We start from the raw sequence: 19,414 nt of genomic DNA, 5'->3' as shown, positions 1-19,414 counted from the left end.
CACACCTAGGCACACACACATACACCCTGCCCACACACCTAGGCACACACACCCTGCCCGCACACCTAGGCACACACACCCTGCACGCACACCTAGGCACACACACATACACCCTGCCTGCACACCTAGGCACATACACATACACCCTGCCCACATACCTAGGCACACACCCTGCCTGCACACCTAGGCACACACACCCTGCCTGCACACCTAGGCACACAAACCCTGCCTGCACACCTACATACACACACACACCCTGCCCGCACACCTAGGCACACACACATACACCCTGCCTACACACCTAGGCACACACACCCTGCCTACACACCTAGGCACACACACCCTGCCTGCACACCTAGGCACACACACATACACCCTGCCTACACACCTAGGCACACACACCCTGCCTGCACACCTAGGCACACACACCCTGCCTGCACACCTAGGCACACACACCCTGCCTGCACACCTACACACACACACACCCTGCCTACACACCTAGGCACACACACCCTGCCCGCACACCTAGGCACACACACCCTGCCTGCACACCTAGGCATACACACACTGCCTGCACACCTACACACACACATACACCCTGCCCACACACCTAGGCACACACACCCTGCCCGCACACCTAGGCACACACACCCTGCCTGCACACCTAGGCACACACACCCTGCCCGCACACCTAGGCACACACACCCTGCCCGCACACCTAGGCACACACACATACACCCTGCCCACACACCTAGGCACACACACCCTGCCCGCACACCTAGGCACACACACATACACCCTGCCCGCACACCTAGGCACACACACCCTGCCTGCACAACTAGGCACACACACCCTGCCTGCACACCCCCCCACACACACACACCCTGCCTGCACACACACACACACACACACACCCTGCCTGCACACCTAGGCACACACACCCTGCCTACACACCTAGGCACACACACCCTGCCTGCACACCTAGGCACACACACACACACCCTGCCTGCACACCTAGGCACGCACACACACCCTGCCTTCACACCTAGGCACACACACACACCCTGCCTACACACCTAGGCACACACACCCTGCCCGCACACCTAGGCACACACACATACACCCTGCCTGCACACCTAGGCACACACACCCTGCCTGCACACCCACCCCCACACACACACCCTGCCTGCACACCCAGGCACACACACACACCCTGCCTGCACACCTACATACACACACACACCCTGCCTGCACACCTACATACACACACACCCCTGCCTGCACACCTACATACACACACCCCTGCCTGCACATCTAGGCACACACACACCCCTGCCTGCACACCTACATACACACACACCCCTGCCTGCACACCTAGGCACACACACACCCCTCCCTATACACCTAGGCACATACACACACCACTGTCTGCACACCTAGACAGGCACACACACCACTCCCTGCATACCCAGGCAGGCACACACACACACACACACACACACACACACACCTGTATGCATACTAGGCACACACATACACCCATGCATACATACCTAGGCACACACACACACCCCTGTCCATATACACATCACATGCACACACCCCGTCTACATATGCACAGCCTTCGTGAATGTCACTCCCGCCACAGGGATGAACACTTGTTTTCCAGGATGGCAACATGCATACACACCCGTCTACATACACACCACACACATCCCTGCCTGCACACCTAGGCACACACATGCACAGGCCTACCTGAGCTCACACCTATGCACTTCGTATAAACCTGTGTATAGCACTTTCACACACACACATGCACACCTTTGTCACAGTACATGCAGAGAAACACGACACACACACCTGTTCTGTGCACACACAGCTGCATGTTCATATGCGGGTGCGCACATATGCATGCCAACCTACATGCCCACATGTGCTGCCCACATGCGCAGTCCTCACGCACACATAAAAGCACCTGCACTGCGTCCTGAGCCTGCTCCAGGCATTTAGCCTAAGAGCAGCTGCACACAAGTCCTCGCACATTTCCAGACCCCATGGCTCCTTCAACGTGGGTGCCACAGGCCAATAGTGCTCCTGGACACAGGCTCCCACCAGGGGGCCACATCATGCTCCCATTGACTCGTCATCCTGGAAAATGAGTGTTCTTCCCCGAGGCAGGGGTGACATTCAAAGAGGCTGTGTGGACTGCCTGTCACATCAGGAATGCTTCCAGCCTGCATTGGGTGAGCAAGTGTGTACCAATATCTGTCACCAACCACGGCACAAGAAGGACTACAGGAATGTCGTGTTCGGCTGGCGTAACTTTCCTGATTCTTGTTCACCCTCAGGTACCAAAGCTTTGCAAACAGCATTGGACCAAATTCTGGACTCAATGAAAGACCTAAACGTCTGTGATATTCTCCAATCCCATCTTCAAACCCACATGTCTCCACGCAGCACTGGCCAGCCGGCCGCTCCCCAGGACAGATGCTGCTCTGCCCCAGACGGCAGGTCCTGCTTCTGTCTGCAAGCCCTGGCCCTCTCCCTCCACGCCTCCCGTGGCCTCTGCAGGCACAGGCAGTGTCACCCACCCCTTCCGTCTCAGAGCCCTCTTCCCAGTGTCCATCACGGTGACTGCTGGCCACACAAGGAGGACCCATGCTTCCGCCCTCAGTCCTCCTGGTTCTGCTCAGGGGACCACAAACCCCACCTGGGGACCGTGCCTCCCCATCCCTGCCCGGCAGCCAGGTAAACTGGAGCATTGCAGACGCTCTGAGGAGGGCGTGTCCTGGCAGGAACCTTGCCCAGCACCTGGCACAGCAGCCCAGGGTTGCTCTCGGGGACTGTCCTGCAGCTGCTGTCCCACAAACAGCTTTCTCCTCACCGCAGCTGTGCCAGATCTGCGTGGGACCCTGAGAGTCCCCAGCAGCAGCCGCCTTTACAGCTCTCCCTCCCTGTTCTCTGCAGGCCTGAGAGATGCACAGCAGGACAGGACACTCGGCCTGCTCCCCTCCCTCCGCATACCCACGTTGTTTCATGTGATTTGAACTCAAGACATCAAAGTGCTACTGTACACTTCCTGGGTGACCAGGTTTACGCACACCAGCAAAAAGCACGCTGCACAAAATAAAGAAGTGAGGGCCAGTGGCCCAGCTGGTCATCTCAGAAGTCACAGGCTGGGCCCTGGGTGGACCACACACAGGCCCTCACACACCTGCTGGTCACCTGAGGATTGTCTCGGCCTGGACCCTGGGTGGACCACGCACAGGGACCTCACACAGGAGCCACACACCTGCTGGTCACCTGAGGATTGTCACGGCCTGGGCCCTGGGTGGACTACGCACAGGCCCTCACACAGGAGCCATGCACCTGCTGGTCACCTTAGGACAGTCACATCCTGGGCCCTGGGTGGACGACGCACAGGGACCTCACACAGGAGCCACACACCTGCTGGTCACCTGAGGATTGTCACAGCCTGGGCCCTGGGTGGACCACACACAGGGACCTCACATAGGAGCCACGCACCTGCTGGTCACCTGAGGATTATCACGGCCTGGACCCTGGGTGGACCACGCACAGGCCCTCACACAGGAGCCAAGTACCAGCTGGTCACCTGAGGACAGTCACGGCCTGGGCCCTGGGTGGACCACGTACAGGCCCTCACTCAGGAGCCACACACCTGCTGGTCACCTGAGGATTGTCACGACCTGGGCCCTGGGTGGACCACACACAGGCCCTCACTCAGGAGCCACACACCTGCTGGTCACCTGAGGATTGTCACGACCTGGGCCCTGGGTGGACCACACACAGGCCCTCACTCAGGAGCCACACACCTGCTGGTCACCTGAGGACAGTCACAGCCTGGGCCCTGGTGGACCACGCACAGGGACCTCACATAGGAGCCACGCACCTGCTGGTCACCTGAGGATTGTCACGGCCTGGGCCCTGGGTGGACCACACACAGGCCCTCACTCAGGAGCCACGCACCTGCTGGTCACCTGAGGACAGCCACGGCCTGGACCCTGGGTGGACCATGCACAGGGACCTCACACAGGAGCCATGAACCTGCTGGTCACCTGAGGATTGTCACGGCCTGGGCCCTGGGTGGACCACGCACAGGGACCTCACACAGGAGCCATGAACCTGCTGGTCACCTGAGGATTGTCACGGCCTGGGCCCTGGGTGGACCACGCACAGGCCCTCACACAGGAGCCACGCACCTGCTGGTCACCTGAGGACAGCCACGGCCTGGGCCCTGGGTGGACCACGTACAGGCCCTCACACAGGAGCCACACACCTGCTGGTCACCTGAGGACTGTCACGGCCTGGGCCCTGGGTGGACCACACACAGGCCCTCACACAGGCGCCACGTACCTGCTGGTCACCTGAGGACTGTCACGGCCTGGGTCCTGGGTGGACCACGCACAGGCCCTCACATAGGAGCCACACACCTGCTGGTCACCTGAGGATTGTCACAACCTGGGCCCTGGGTGGACCACGCACAGGGACCTCACATAGGAGCCACGCACCTGCTGGTCACCTGAGGATTATCACGGCCTGGACCCTGGATGGACCACGCACAGGCCCTCACACAGGAGCCATGTACCAGCTGGTCACCTGAGGACAGTCACGGCCTGGGCCCTGGGTGGACCACGTACAGGCCCTCACTCAGGAGCCACACACCTGCTGGTCACCTGAGGACAGTCACAGCCTGGGCCCTGGGTGGACCACACACAGGGACCTCACATAGGAGCCACGCACCTGCTGGTCACCTGAGGATTGTCACGGCCTGGGCCCTGGGTGGACCACGCACAGGCCCTCACACAGGAGCCACGCACCTGCTGGTCACCTGAGGACTGTCACGGCCTGGGTCCTGGGTGGACCACACACAGGGACCTCACATAGGAGCCACGCACCTGCTGGTCACCTGAGGATTGTCACGGCCTGGACCCTGGGTGGACCATGCACAGGGACCTCACACAGGAGCCATGAACCTGCTGGTCACCTGAGGATTGTCACGGCCTGGGCCCTGGGTGGACCACGCACAGGCCCTCACACAGGAGCCACACACCTGCTGGTCACCTGAGGATTGTCACGGCCTGGACCCTGGGTGGACCATGCACAGGGACCTCACACAGGAGCCATGAACCTGCTGGTCACCTGAGGATTGTCACGGCCTGGGCCCTGGGTGGACCACGCACAGGCCCTCACACAGGAGCCACACACCTGCTGGTCACCTGAGGACAGTCACGGCCTGGGCCCTGGGTGGACCACGCACAGGGACCTCACATAGGAGCCAGGCACCTGCTGGTCACCTGAGGACTGTCACGGCCTGGACCCTGGGTGGACCACGCACAGGCCCTCACACAGGAGCCATGCACCTGCTGGTCACCTGAGGACTGTCATGGCCTGGGCCCTGGGTGGACCACACACAGTCTCTCACTCAGGAGCCACGCACCTGCTGGTCACCTGAGGACAGCCACGGCCTGGGCCCTGGGTGGACCACGCACAGGCCCTCACACAGGAGCCACACACCTGCTGGTCACCTTAGGACTGTCACAGCCTGGGCCCTGGGTGGACCACGCACAGGGACCTCACACAGGAGCCATGCACCTGCTGGTCACCTGAGGATTGTCACGGCCTGGGCCCTGGTGGACCACACACAGGCCCTCACACAGGAGCCACACACCTGCTGGTCACCTGAGGACAGTCACGGCCTGCGCCTTGGGTGGACCACGCACAGGCCCTCACTCAGGAGCCATGCACCTGCTGGTCACCTGAGGACAGCCACGGCCTGGGCCCTGGTGGACCACACACAGGCCCTCACACAGGAGCCACACACCTGCTGGTCACCTGAGGACAGTCACGGCCTGCGCCTTGGGTGGACCACGCACAGGCCCTCACTCAGGAGCCATGCACCTGCTGGTCACCTGAGGACAGCCACGGCCTGGGCCCTGGGTGGACCACACACAGGCCCTCACACAGGAGCCATGCACCTGCTGGTCACCTGAGGATTGTCACGGCCTGGGCCCTGGGTGGACCACGCACAGGGACCTCACATAGGAGCCATGCACCTGCTGGTCACCTGAGGATTGTCACGACCTGGGCCCTGGGTGGACCACACACAGGCCCTCACTCAGGAGCCACACACCTGCTGGTCACCTGAGGACAGTCACAGCCTGGGCCCTGGTGGACCACGCACAGGGACCTCACATAGGAGCCACGCACCTGCTGGTCACCTGAGGATTGTCACGGCCTGGGCCCTGGGTGGACCACACACAGGCCCTCACTCAGGAGCCACGCACCTGCTGGTCACCTGAGGACAGCCACGGCCTGGACCCTGGGTGGACCATGCACAGGGACCTCACACAGGAGCCATGAACCTGCTGGTCACCTGAGGATTGTCACGGCCTGGGCCCTGGGTGGACCACGCACAGGGACCTCACACAGGAGCCATGAACCTGCTGGTCACCTGAGGATTGTCACGGCCTGGGCCCTGGGTGGACCACGCACAGGCCCTCACACAGGAGCCACGCACCTGCTGGTCACCTGAGGACAGCCACGGCCTGGGCCCTGGGTGGACCACGTACAGGCCCTCACACAGGAGCCACACACCTGCTGGTCACCTGAGGACTGTCACGGCCTGGGCCCTGGGTGGACCACACACAGGCCCTCACACAGGCGCCACGTACCTGCTGGTCACCTGAGGACTGTCACGGCCTGGGTCCTGGGTGGACCACGCACAGGCCCTCACATAGGAGCCACACACCTGCTGGTCACCTGAGGATTGTCACAACCTGGGCCCTGGGTGGACCACGCACAGGGACCTCACATAGGAGCCACGCACCTGCTGGTCACCTGAGGATTATCACGGCCTGGACCCTGGATGGACCACGCACAGGCCCTCACACAGGAGCCATGTACCAGCTGGTCACCTGAGGACAGTCACGGCCTGGGCCCTGGGTGGACCACGTACAGGCCCTCACTCAGGAGCCACACACCTGCTGGTCACCTGAGGACAGTCACAGCCTGGGCCCTGGGTGGACCACACACAGGGACCTCACATAGGAGCCACGCACCTGCTGGTCACCTGAGGATTGTCACGGCCTGGGCCCTGGGTGGACCACGCACAGGCCCTCACACAGGAGCCACGCACCTGCTGGTCACCTGAGGACTGTCACGGCCTGGACCCTGGGTGGACCACACACAGGGACCTCACATAGGAGCCACGCACCTGCTGGTCACCTGAGGATTGTCACGGCCTGGACCCTGGGTGGACCATGCACAGGGACCTCACACAGGAGCCATGAACCTGCTGGTCACCTGAGGATTGTCACGGCCTGGGCCCTGGGTGGACCACGCACAGGCCCTCACACAGGAGCCACACACCTGCTGGTCACCTGAGGATTGTCACGGCCTGGACCCTGGGTGGACCATGCACAGGGACCTCACACAGGAGCCATGAACCTGCTGGTCACCTGAGGATTGTCACGGCCTGGGCCCTGGGTGGACCACGCACAGGCCCTCACACAGGAGCCACACACCTGCTGGTCACCTGAGGACAGTCACGGCCTGGGCCCTGGGTGGACCACGCACAGGGACCTCACATAGGAGCCAGGCACCTGCTGGTCACCTGAGGACTGTCACGGCCTGGACCCTGGGTGGACCACGCACAGGCCCTCACACAGGAGCCATGCACCTGCTGGTCACCTGAGGACTGTCATGGCCTGGGCCCTGGGTGGACCACACACAGTCTCTCACTCAGGAGCCACGCACCTGCTGGTCACCTGAGGACAGCCACGGCCTGGGCCCTGGGTGGACCACGCACAGGCCCTCACACAGGAGCCACACACCTGCTGGTCACCTTAGGACTGTCACAGCCTGGGCCCTGGGTGGACCACGCACAGGGACCTCACACAGGAGCCATGCACCTGCTGGTCACCTGAGGATTGTCACGGCCTGGGCCCTGGTGGACCACACACAGGCCCTCACACAGGAGCCACACACCTGCTGGTCACCTGAGGACAGTCACGGCCTGCGCCTTGGGTGGACCACGCACAGGCCCTCACTCAGGAGCCATGCACCTGCTGGTCACCTGAGGACAGCCACGGCCTGGGCCCTGGTGGACCACGCACAGGCCCTCACACAGGAGCCACACACCTGCTGGTCACCTGAGGACAGTCACGGCCTGCGCCTTGGGTGGACCACGCACAGGCCCTCACTCAGGAGCCATGCACCTGCTGGTCACCTGAGGACAGCCACGGCCTGGGCCCTGGGTGGACCACACACAGGCCCTCACACAGGAGCCATGCACCTGCTGGTCACCTGAGGATTGTCACGGCCTGGGCCCTGGGTGGACCACGCACAGGGACCTCACATAGGAGCCATGCACCTGCTGGTCACCTGAGGATTGTCACGGCCTGGGCCCTGGGTGGACCACGCACAGGCCCTCACACAGGAGTCACGCACCTGCTGGTCACCTGAGGACTGTCATGGCCTGGACCCTGGGTGGACCACACACAGGCCCTCACTCAGGAGCCACGCACCTGCTGGTCACCTGAGGACAGCCACGGCCTGGGCCCTGGGTGGACCACGCACAGGCCCTCACACAGGAGCCATGCACCTGCTGGTCACCTGAGGACTGTCACGGCCTGGGTCCTGGGTGGACCACGCACAGGCCCGCACACAGGCGCCACGTACCTGCTGGTCACCTGAGGACAGTCACGGCCTGGGTCCTGGGTGGACCACGCACAGGCCCTCACACAGGAGCCACGCACCTGCTGGTCACCTGAGGATTGTCACGGCCTGGGTCCTGGGTGGACCACGCACAGGCCCTCACACAGGAGCCACGCACCTGCTGGTCACCTGAGGATTGTCACGGCCTGGGCCCTGGGTGGACCACGCACAGGCCCTCACACAGGAGCCACGCACCTGCTGCCCACAGGCTCCGGGATGGTGGGGTCTGCTAGACTGGCGTCTACTAGCTGTGCAGGCAACCAGGCCCTCCTCTTGCACCCTGGACCCTAGCCTGGGTTTCCCTGAGCAGCCATTTCCCTGGAGAGGTGGAGGTGGAGGGTCGGCTGTCTCCAGGCATGGGCTGAAGGTGCAGGTGCCCCACGGTCCGTGGCTGGAGCCATAAGGGCACACAAGGGGCCTCACACAGCCATGCAGGCGCAGCGGCCATACCCAGATCCATTCCAGGGAGCCATGCTGTGCCCCACTGCGCCCCCTCACTGTTGGGCTAGCTGTGGAGAGGGCTGTGGGACCCTCCTGCAGCATTTCCTGCAGCCCAACGTGGGTTTCCACCCAAAGGCTCAGGTTTAGAAGCTGCAGGTGGAGGAGCTGCCCCAGGGTGACACTCAGGGACGTCCAGGGAGGAGGCCTCCCGCAGGACTGGGCCGCAGGGCCTGGGTCTGCTGCTCCCCCCACGCAGCCCACTCCTGGGCAGAGTGCTCCCTTGCTCACCCAGCCCTTCCCCGACCTTGGCCCGAGGTCTCTGGGCCTCCTCCTTACCTATACAACTGGAAGTCCTCTTCAGAGAAGATGTTCTGTATTTTATCTCCAAAATACCTGTGAAAAAAAGAGCAAATGTGACATCGACTAGACTTTTCCTGTGTCCTTGGAATTCAGTCTTTCCTCAAACTCAGTGGCCACTCCCTGGAAGAGCCTGGTTGTCCTGCAGCGACTCCCATTCCTGAAGTGATAACTGACATAAGAACTGAAGGGGACAGGAACAGAGCAGGGAAGCCGGCTGTTGGCAGATGGGGGACCCTGGGCGAGGCCCGGTGAGTCTCCTGGGGGCTCTGGCCTCACCTCAGCCCTCAGGCCCTTCTGGGGTGGACCACACACAGGGACTCACTCAGGCCCCAGCGTCCAGATGGCTCTGATGTCTGCACACCCCCCTAACAGGACGGACTCAGACTGCTCTGAGGCTCCTGGACCAGGACCGGACAGACCCCCACTCCCAGGGCACCAAAGCAGCTCTGCCCCTCAGCTTCCTGGGTGGACACACCAGGACCATGCCCAGGCACTCACCACCCTCCCTGCTTCTCACCTGTACAAGTTCACGAAGTGCTTCCCCACAGACAGGGCTCCTGAGTGCAGGTCCAGGATGGACGCCTAGAAGAGAAGCCATGGGGTGGGGGGCAGTGGACACTTCCAAAACTGCCAGACAAACCCACTCCCCGGGCCACCTCCACGGGCCAACTTCCTAACCCTGCCTCATGACAGTGCCTCCCTGACCAACGCATCACTCCCTGCTGCCTGACACTCTGGGGTCAGCCATGGACACGTTTCCCAGAAACCTCTGTGCCCGCCGGTGTGGTCCCCAAGCCACCGGCTCCTGCCCGGCTCCTCCTCTCCTTCCCTCCTTCCTTCAGCTCTGCAGGGAAAACTGGGCGCGCATTCAACTGGGTACGTGTGAAACATAAGTGCACAGATAAGATCTGACTGCACACTCCATGGGACCCTCAGGACCAGACAGCAGACATGTCCTTCACCCCAAAGTGCCCTGCAGCCCTGGCAGCACCTGCAATCAGTCTGAGGGGAGGCATAGGCTGGGCTCCTGGTCTGTGCTCTTTCTCATCCTGGTACCAGTGGCCTGCCCTGCTGTTGCCATGCCAACAGCCTGCTCCCTCTTGTTGCTGTGGCATCCACTGCATGGACGTGCCGTCCTCCCCTCAGTGGCCAGGGACTCTGGCTGGGTTGGCACACTGGAGCTCGGCACACACTGGCTTAGGTGCTCACTGCTCCTGGATGAGCACCTCACGGACTTGCTGGACATGCCCCCGCTGCCTACTTCCGAGTCCTTCCCATGCTGGAGTGGCCACCAGTGCTGACCATTCTTACCTCGCCTGTGTGCATCCCTCTTCTCAGGACTACAATGACTGGCCCAGGGTGTAAATGCAACGGGGGCTGAATAAATGCTCGCTGAACCTCCACGCAGCCACCTGACCAACTGGGTGCAAGATGAAGCCCACGGGAGGCCCAGGAAAGAGTAAAGAGTCCACCCACACACGGAATTTAGTAAATCCCCAACTGGACTAAACTAAGATCTGTAGCAAGAAGAGAGCTACAGATGGCCACGCCATCACAGAAGTACTCTGAAGTTCTAGAAAAGTCTGTCAATTAATCTTCCCAGATGTCTCAGATGTGCCGTGACCATAACTCAACGGTCACCCAACACACAGGAGGCCTGACCCCAGGACAGGGCCACGCTCCGAGCACCAAGCACAGTGCCGAGGGCCAGGAGCTGCCTGTCCATGGGACGTGGCCTCGGGGCTGCAGCTGCAGCTGTGGAACCCTGCTGGGGGCAGGGTCTGCACCTGGGAGGTCGCAGGTGGCGCCTCCTTGGGACACTCGGGAGAAGGTCCTTCCTCGTCCTTCCAGCTCTGGGCCATGCAGCCCTTAGCTCAGTCCAGCTTCAGGCCTTTGTCCTCCTTCCCAGCCTCCCTCTGCCTCCCTCTGGGGAGGACACTGTCCTTGGGTTTAGGGCCCACCCTGATAATTCAGGATGACCTCATCTCCAGGTCATTCATTACATCTGTAAAGAGCCTCTTTCCAAACCTGGTCACACACTCAGGCTCCAGGTGACACACCTCTGCCCAGCAGCTGACAGGCCCCGGGGGTCTACAGAGCCTCAGGCTAGAAGGCGGCAGAGTCCCCTGAGCACCCTCTGCTCCACAGCTGTCCTGTCTGCGCTGCCTGACACTAGCCTCGCACACTCCTGACTCTTCCGTCCCTCCCTGCCTTTCCCCCTCCCCACCCCACCCCAGGATCTACAAGGCCAGGTGTCCTGAGCCAGCTGTGGCACACCTTGAAAAGGCAGCAGGAGGCCCAGGACACTGTCCCCCACACATGGTGCCTCCAAGCACCCATCAGGAGCAGTACCACGGCAGTGCCAGGGACACTGTGGAGGACCCAGCCAGCCCACCCACTGGGGGTCACAGAGGGGGGCCTTCCCCCACCCCAGGGAGAGCAGAGTTGAAGGTAAAGAGAGAAGTGGGCAGGGGCTGCAGCCAACTCACCCCTCCGTCGGATCCTCCCAGGGAGAAGCCCTTCTCGGCTATACTGTGGGGAAAGTGGTTTAAACCAGGATTGAGTGAGTGGAATCCTGTCTGAGGTCCAGGAACAGCGTGATCTGGACCACGTCCCCAGGCTCCGCTGTGACGTATAAAACCCATCAGACCAGAGCCCTCAGCCTCCAAAGCAAGTGCGGACACTGTCAGGCCAATGGAAGTGACTCAGGAACAAAGCACCAAGCAGCCGGGCACCACGGAACCGCCTGTCACTCAGCAGGGTCTCCTGGCCATCCTGGATCTCAGCCAGTTCCCGACCAACTTCACCGGGACCAGGGACTCTAAAAGTCTCTTTTCCTGTCCCACGTCCTTCCCTTCCTGCCGTAAGCCCCGTAAAGTGCCAGTCCGGTCAAGCCCCCTCCCGGTTTCTCCTCAGGCCTCTTCCCATCTGCTCCGCCCAGGGTGGGGGATCTCAGTAAAGCCTGGCTCCTTTTGGTGGCCGCGTTGCCTGACCTTACAGACACTACCACCTCGGCACTCAGGACCCAGGGCTTGGCGTGAAGGAGGTCAGAGGGCCTCAGGAGCCTGGGTGGACCCAACTGATCTGCTGCCGGCGGTTGGGCTTGGGTGACCCCAGCTCAGGAGGGGAAGAGGCCAAGACCAGAGAAGACCCCATCAAGAAGCAGCAGCTCTGACAGACATCTCCAGGTCACCAGGGATCTGAGCCCACAGAGCAGGAGAATGCAGAAGAGGTGCCCTCCCTCTGGGGACTCCCAGCAGGACACTGTGTGGGGACAGAGGAGAGGCCTCCAGGGCCGAGGGCCACTCCTCACACTGAGTCTGAACACTGACTGGACCTCAAAGCTCTCTTCCCAGGTCTTCTTTAAAAGCACCACTGCCTCTGAGCAGGCGATCCCGAGAGGGACAGGCGGTCCCCAGAGGGACGGGCGATCCCCAGAGGGAAGGGCGATCCCGAGAGGGACGGGAGATCCCGAGAGGGACGGGAGATCCCCAGAGGGACGGGAGATCCCGAGAGGGACGGGAGATCCCCAGAGGGACGGGAGATCCCCAGAGGGACGGGAGATCCCCAGAGGGACAGCGGTCCCCAGAGGGACAGCGATCCCGAGAGGGACGGGCGATCCCCAGAGGGACGGGCGGTCCCGAGAGGGACAGGCGGTCCCCAGAGGGACGGGCGATCCCCAGAGGGAAGGGCGATCCCGAGAGGGACGGGAGATCCCGAGAGGGACGGGAGATCCCCAGAGGGACGGGAGATCCCGAGAGGGACGGGAGATCCCCAGAGGGACGGGAGATCCCCAGAGGGACGGGAGATCCCCAGAGGGACAGCGGTCCCCAGAGGGACAGCGATCCCGAGAGGGACGGGCGATCCCCAGAGGGACGGGCGGTCCCCAGAGGGACGGGCGGTCCCGAGAGGGACGGGCGGTCCCGAGAGGGACGGGTGATCCCCAGAGGGACGGGAGGTCCCCAGAGGGACGGGCGGTCCCGAGAGGGACGGGCGATCCCGAGAGGGACGGGCGATCCCCAGAGGGACGGGCGGTCCCCAGAGGGACGGGCGGTCCCGAGAGGGACAGGCTCTGCGGAGATGACGCCTGCCCAGATGAGAGCAGACCCGGGAACAGGATCTGGGGACCTTCCCCAGAGCAGGGGGAGCAGTCTCCAGGCGGATGGCCTTGGGCTCCCTGGACAGCTGTGGGCAAGCTGCCCTGAAGGGTCGGCTAGGCCTCTGGAATGTTCCGTCAGAAAGGACAGCAGGGCCGTGGCCTTCGTTTGTGGGAAGCAAGTAACTTGTCGCCTCCCCTTGAGAGCCCGGGGGAATGATGCCCCTGCTGACCTGTCTGAAGTCGGCCACCTCCCACCCGTGGCTCAACCCTGACCAGGTGCCTGGACAGAGCACTGCAGCATGGGGTACCTGCGAATCCGCTGTGCCTCCTCCCGGGTGATGACGATGTCGGTGACACCCCGGCCACACTTCCTGGGGGTGCAGCCTAGAGGGAGACAGGCAGGGTGAGGAGATGGCCGCTAAAGCCACTGTCCCGGGACAATGGCTGGCAAGGCCCCTCTAGAGACCCAGGGTGGCCAGTGTGGCCAACGTACCGCTTACAGGGGAACTTCTGATGAGCAACACCCTGCCCACAGCCTCAGCTCCGTCCATGCACATCCTGGGCTTCCAGTGGCCCTGTGATGGACAGGCTGACCAGCCCCAGGAGGCCATTTGTGTCCCCTGACTCACACCACCTGCGTTCCTGAGCCACGCTGACCACACGTCTGAGCACTCAGGCTCCCTCAGGAGGCCTCCAAGACACCCGGCAGAACTCCTAATTCCAGCCCTGCCCTTCCCCAGAGCCCTGGCCATTCCCACCAAGTCCCTCTGCCTCTCCCTGCTGGTGACCTGCAGAGCTGAGAGGGAGGCGACTGAGAACTCAGGGGAGCCAGGGTGAACAGAGGCCAGGTGGTGGATGGGGCCAGGGAGGTAGGCAGGGCCCAGGTAGACGGCGACCAGGAAGGTAGATGGGGACGGGGTTGTGGTGGACAGGGCTGGGGTGAACAGGGACGGGCCAGTGGTAGATGGGGCCAGGATGCAGCAGTGCATCAGATGGGAGCCCAACAGGTGATCAGTCCTGTGTTCTGGCAGCAAAAGGCAGGGCCACTCCCTGGACAAGGTGAGCAACCTAAGGATACATCAGGCTGGCTACAATTTGCTTTTTATCCCTTTTTCCTTCTTCCTACTCAGAAAGTGAACCTAGAACCTGGAAATGGAGCCACCATCCAGGAACCACATAAATAAGTAAAGGCATACACCCAGCACCAGCACCAGCACCAGCACCAGGCTCGGGCCCGCGGGACCTCCCTCTGCCCTTCGTGTAAGGGGGTCTGGACCCAGGGGCACTTGACCACACACAGACCCACATCCCCAGCCCTTTCCATTTTTTATTTTGAGACAGGATCTTGTTAAGTTGCCGAGGGTTTCACTAAATTGCTAAAGCTGGCCTCAAACTTGCAATCTTCCTGTCTCAGCTTCCTGAACAGCTGAGATTATAGATGTGTGCCATTTCCGGCCCCATGAACTTTTAAATTTTAAAAATATGGCCAGGTGCAGTGGTACCAGGTACCTGGGAGGATCACGAGTTCAAGGCCAGCCTTAGCAACTTAGCAAGACCCTGTCCGAAGACACAGATAACCAGGTGGGCGTGTGGCTCAGTGGTAGAGCACCCCTGGTTCCACCCCGAGTGCTGGGAGCGGGGTGCCCTACACACACACAGTGCTGGGGCACTTGCCTGGCTGTGACCTGGGTTCAATTCCAGCACACAAAGCAAATCATTGTTGAAACTGGGATGTCAGAGGGAAGAGTGCTAAGATTCAGAGCAACAGTGACGGGGGCCTCACTCTACTGACCTCAGTGGTCATTTCACTGACCTTCTTCCACGGCCACACCTGCCTCCTCTCACCCACCGGGTGGCAGGAGCTGGGGTTCATGTGCATTTCAATGGACCGACCCCTCTGTAGGAGAACTTGGCAATCTTTTCTTGGTTCAAGTCCAAGGCATTGAATTAAAAAAAAAAAAAAAAAAACTGGTTTTTCCAGGCACAGTGGCACTGCCTGTACCCCAGTGACTCAGGAGGCTGCGGCAAGGGGAACTGCCATGGATGCAGCCACCGTTAAGCCCTGATGCCCCAGGGCACTGACCAATCATGGCTTCAGTCTGGCAATAATTAATAGAGCCTGGTGGATAACTCGGGTGTTACAAGGTGTGGCTCCAGGTGTAGGCGTCACCCACAGGGGACGAGCGACCTTCACCTGTTCCTTTGTAATCCTACCCCTTTGCCCTTTTGGGGATAGAATGTTCCATGGAACCTCCCCTTGTGTGTCCCCTGTATAGGAATAAAGAATTCTGGAGGCTCACTCTTCCCACAGAGCCTCAAGGTCGCAGAGCCGTCTCTGGATTATTGAAAAAGGCATTTCTGTGTGTTTGCGTGCTTTCTTTGCCACTTTCTTGAGTTATTGGAATAGTCAGATTTTGTGAACCCAGCATTAGGTCCCCAGCTAGGGCAGATGGCGACAGAGGATCACAGGTTGGAGGCCAGCCTCAGCAACTCAGTGAGACTTTGTCTCCAAATAGAAAATGAAAAGGGCGGGGATGTGGCTCAGTGGGGGAGTGTGTCTGAGTTCAAAGCGTCCCTGAGTTCAATCTCCAGTACTGCAAAAATACTGGAATAAAAAATATCTGATTCTGTCCTAAAAAGCTAGTCGCCAGTGCTAGGTTTTAAAAACTGACAACACATCTGGGTGGCAGAGAATGTTCAGGAACATGCAGCAGTCAGAGAAGAGGCGGGCCCTGGTGTGGGCCAGCCCTGTAAGGCGTGTGCTCTCCAGGGTGCCGACTGGCCCACAGCAGCAGGCCTGGAGATGCCGGGGTTCCTCTGGGCCCCGCGCCTCTCCAGCCTCCCACCTGTGCTGGCTGCCCCTGGGGTGCTGGGTGGGGCTGGCCGGTGTGCTGGGAGGGCCCTCTGCCAGGGGCCTTCTGGTTACCGCAGCTTCTGTGTATCTTCTGGCTCGACTTTCTCTTCCCCACCTTGCCGTGTCTGTGACCTCACCACAGGCACCACTGGAACCACCAGACCAGGGACACTGCCCCTGCTCCCAGGCCAGGCAGTTCCAGCCGACCAGGAGGGACAGTCATCTGCTGCCCGGCAGCTGGTAGCTTGAGCCACTATTGTCCAGCAATGGCCATGAAACAATGCACAGAGGCCTGTGGCTCTCAGAACTGCCATGGGGCTGGGGACACCCTACCTTCAAACCTCCGGTGGCCATCATAGTCTTCAGAGCAGGGCACCTCGATAAACCTGCCTGCCAGGACCTCACCACGATGGGCCAGGACCTCGGTGACACCATCCTCAGTCCCCAGGCTGCTCCAGAGCAGGAAGGCAGCCAGCACGAGGCCAGCCCCCAGGCCCACGGTCCTGAGCCACGTCTCCCTTGGCGTCTCCTGCGGTGCCCGCTCCTTTTTGTTCCTGGGAACAGAAAACACCATCACTGTCACTGGACCACAGTTGCATATGCTGGGAGTGCAGACAGGGGCAGAGAACATGTCACACGGCTGTGTCCAGGCTGGCCTCTGGTCAAGAAGGGCCCGTCCCAACAAACAGATGGAAAAAGGTTCAACAGCTCTTGCAATCAGGGAAATGCAAACCAAAACCAAACTGAGATTCCATCTCACTCCAGTCAGAATGGCAACAACCAAGAATAAAATAATAAATGCTGAACAACGATAAATGCTGGTGAGGTTGTGGGGAGAAGGAACACTCGTGTACTGCCAGCGGGACTGTAAACTAGTACAACCACTCTGGGGTGGTTGGGACACTCCTCAAACCACTAGGGATAGAGCCACCACATGATCCAGTATCCCACTCCTGGGTATCTTTCCAAAAGATCTAAAACTGGCATACTATAGCGACAGACCTACCCCAATGTTTGTAGCAGCACAATTCACAACAGCTGAATTATGGTATCAAGCCAGAGGCCCATCAATAGATGAACGGATCACAAAACTGTGGTATGCATACACAATAGCGTTCTATTTGTCATTAAGAAAGGTCAATGTTTTCTCTCATGTACAGAAGCAAGAGTAAAATAAAAGGAAAGGGAGAGGGAGGGGCAGACTGTCATAAATATAAAAGAAAGATCAGTACTGAAGAAGGAAATCAAGAGGTAGAGAGGAGAGATGGGGTAGGGGAGGCAATGCAGAATGAGTTCTTAAAAACTCATGTCACAGGCTGGGGCTGGGGCTCACTGGTAGAGAGCTTGCCTAGCATGTGTGACTCACTGGGCTCGATTCTTAGCACCACATATAAATAAAAGTCCACTGACAACTAAAAATTTTTTAAAAAAATACTGTCATGTGCATATGTAAATACATCACAGGAAATCTACCTTTATGCACAGGTGAAAAGCACAGATCAAATATAAATTAGCTGGGCACAGTGGCACATGCATGTAATTCCAGTAGCTCAGGAGACTGAGGCAGGAGGATCTCAAGTTCAAAGCCAGCCTCAGCAACTTAGAGAGGCCCTAAGCAACTTGGTGAGACCCTGTCTCAAAAATAAATAAATAAGAAGGGCTGTGGATGTAGCTTAGTGGTTAAGTGACCCTGTGTTTAAACTCTGGTACCTGATATATATAACTTAACCCTAACCCTATGTGTGTGCGCGCGCGCACACACACACACACACACACACACACACAGACGAGAGAAAGGAAGTCTAGTGGAGCAGAGGAGGAGAACAGGGGAGGGAGGAAGAATGGGAAGGAAAAGGGGAATCATGAACTGAATCAAAGTCCACGCATGTATGACTTGGTGGGGTGAACACAATTACTATGTGAAACTATAAAGCTCTAAAAATAAAAAATAAAAAGATGGCCCATCAATCCTGAGCTGCTCTGGGCACTTGCCCAGGGTCAGGGAAGCCGGAGATGGGAATGGGAGGAAGCCCACCACGCCCCACCCCTAAAGAAGCAGCTGGGGCTGGGTATGGCCCCTGACCATCTGACCAGGCAGGACTGACCCTGTTTGGTGATGGGAGAGAAGACGGAGTGACCCCCAGTGGCACCCGTGGCCCACCCACAGAGCGCAGTGTGAGGGAGCACCCTGGAATGCGAGTCTCCAGGCTCCACAGGTGGCCAGGAGCACAGGGCACAGGGCACAGCACCAAGGTCTGCCAACAAGAAGCCTCCCCCAGCCCAGGGCTGACCATGGGGTTCAAGGGTGAGTGCCCAGGTCGTGTGCGTGTGTGACAGCCTTCATGGGCCAAGGCCTGGACAGACAGTGGGCAGGAGGGACAGCACTTGCTGCTCCAGGTACACCTGTTCCTGAAGGGGAGGGGCCTTCCACGTTCCCTCTTGCAGCTCCTCACAGTGTCGCGTGAATGACTCGTGGACTCCAGCGAGAAGAGTTCCACGGTGGAACAGCAAAGTGAGCTGTGGGTACACATGGTCGTTCTAGACAGGGCCACAGGCTCCTCCAGGGGTGTCTTCGGGGCTCATGAAGATTCCCCCATCCATGAGAACTGCCTCTGGATACCTGGCCTCTGCTGATTAGACCAGGCTGGACAGCTGACCCCAGCCAGGCCCATATGTCTCTGCCCCTGGAACTCCGTGCCTGGCAGGGCGACAGCCAGGCCATCCAACAGCAGGCAGCTGGGTGCTTAGGCCGCAGACTCAGCAGCAGGGACCAAGTCACCCCAGGTGCAAGACAGACAGCTAGGAAGGAAGGGAGAGGCAAGGAGGCTAGGTCTGAACGCGCCACCACCCTGGGGTCTCCTGCTTGGGGTGAGGTGACTCAAGGTGCACCCCAGGGACCCTGCACGGCATAGGAGGGAGACAAG

General features: G+C 60.2%; 1 protein-coding gene across 1 annotated transcript in view; it reads right to left on the bottom strand.

The window, feature by feature from the left end:
• The window catches only part of Ogfod3 (2-oxoglutarate and iron dependent oxygenase domain containing 3), a 29,669-nt gene that overhangs the window by 7,164 nt on the left and 3,091 nt on the right, over positions 1-19,414 (bottom strand). The window contains exons 2-6 of the mRNA XM_078041344.1: positions 16,824-17,044; positions 13,945-14,020; positions 12,027-12,069; positions 10,055-10,119; positions 9,514-9,570 (exon numbers count right to left, since the gene is read on the bottom strand). Coding sequence (XP_077897470.1) covers positions 9,514-9,570; positions 10,055-10,119; positions 12,027-12,069; positions 13,945-14,020; positions 16,824-17,044 — 462 coding nt within the window. The remainder of the gene's footprint in view (positions 1-9,513; positions 9,571-10,054; positions 10,120-12,026; positions 12,070-13,944; positions 14,021-16,823; positions 17,045-19,414) is intronic.

Source organism: Ictidomys tridecemlineatus, chromosome 3 (assembly GCF_052094955.1).
Source record: "Ictidomys tridecemlineatus isolate mIctTri1 chromosome 3, mIctTri1.hap1, whole genome shotgun sequence".
In the NCBI taxonomy this organism is placed as follows: domain Eukaryota; kingdom Metazoa; phylum Chordata; class Mammalia; order Rodentia; family Sciuridae; genus Ictidomys; species Ictidomys tridecemlineatus.
Note: the sequence above shows the minus strand (reverse complement) of the source record. Positions and strands in the feature narration are given on the sequence as shown.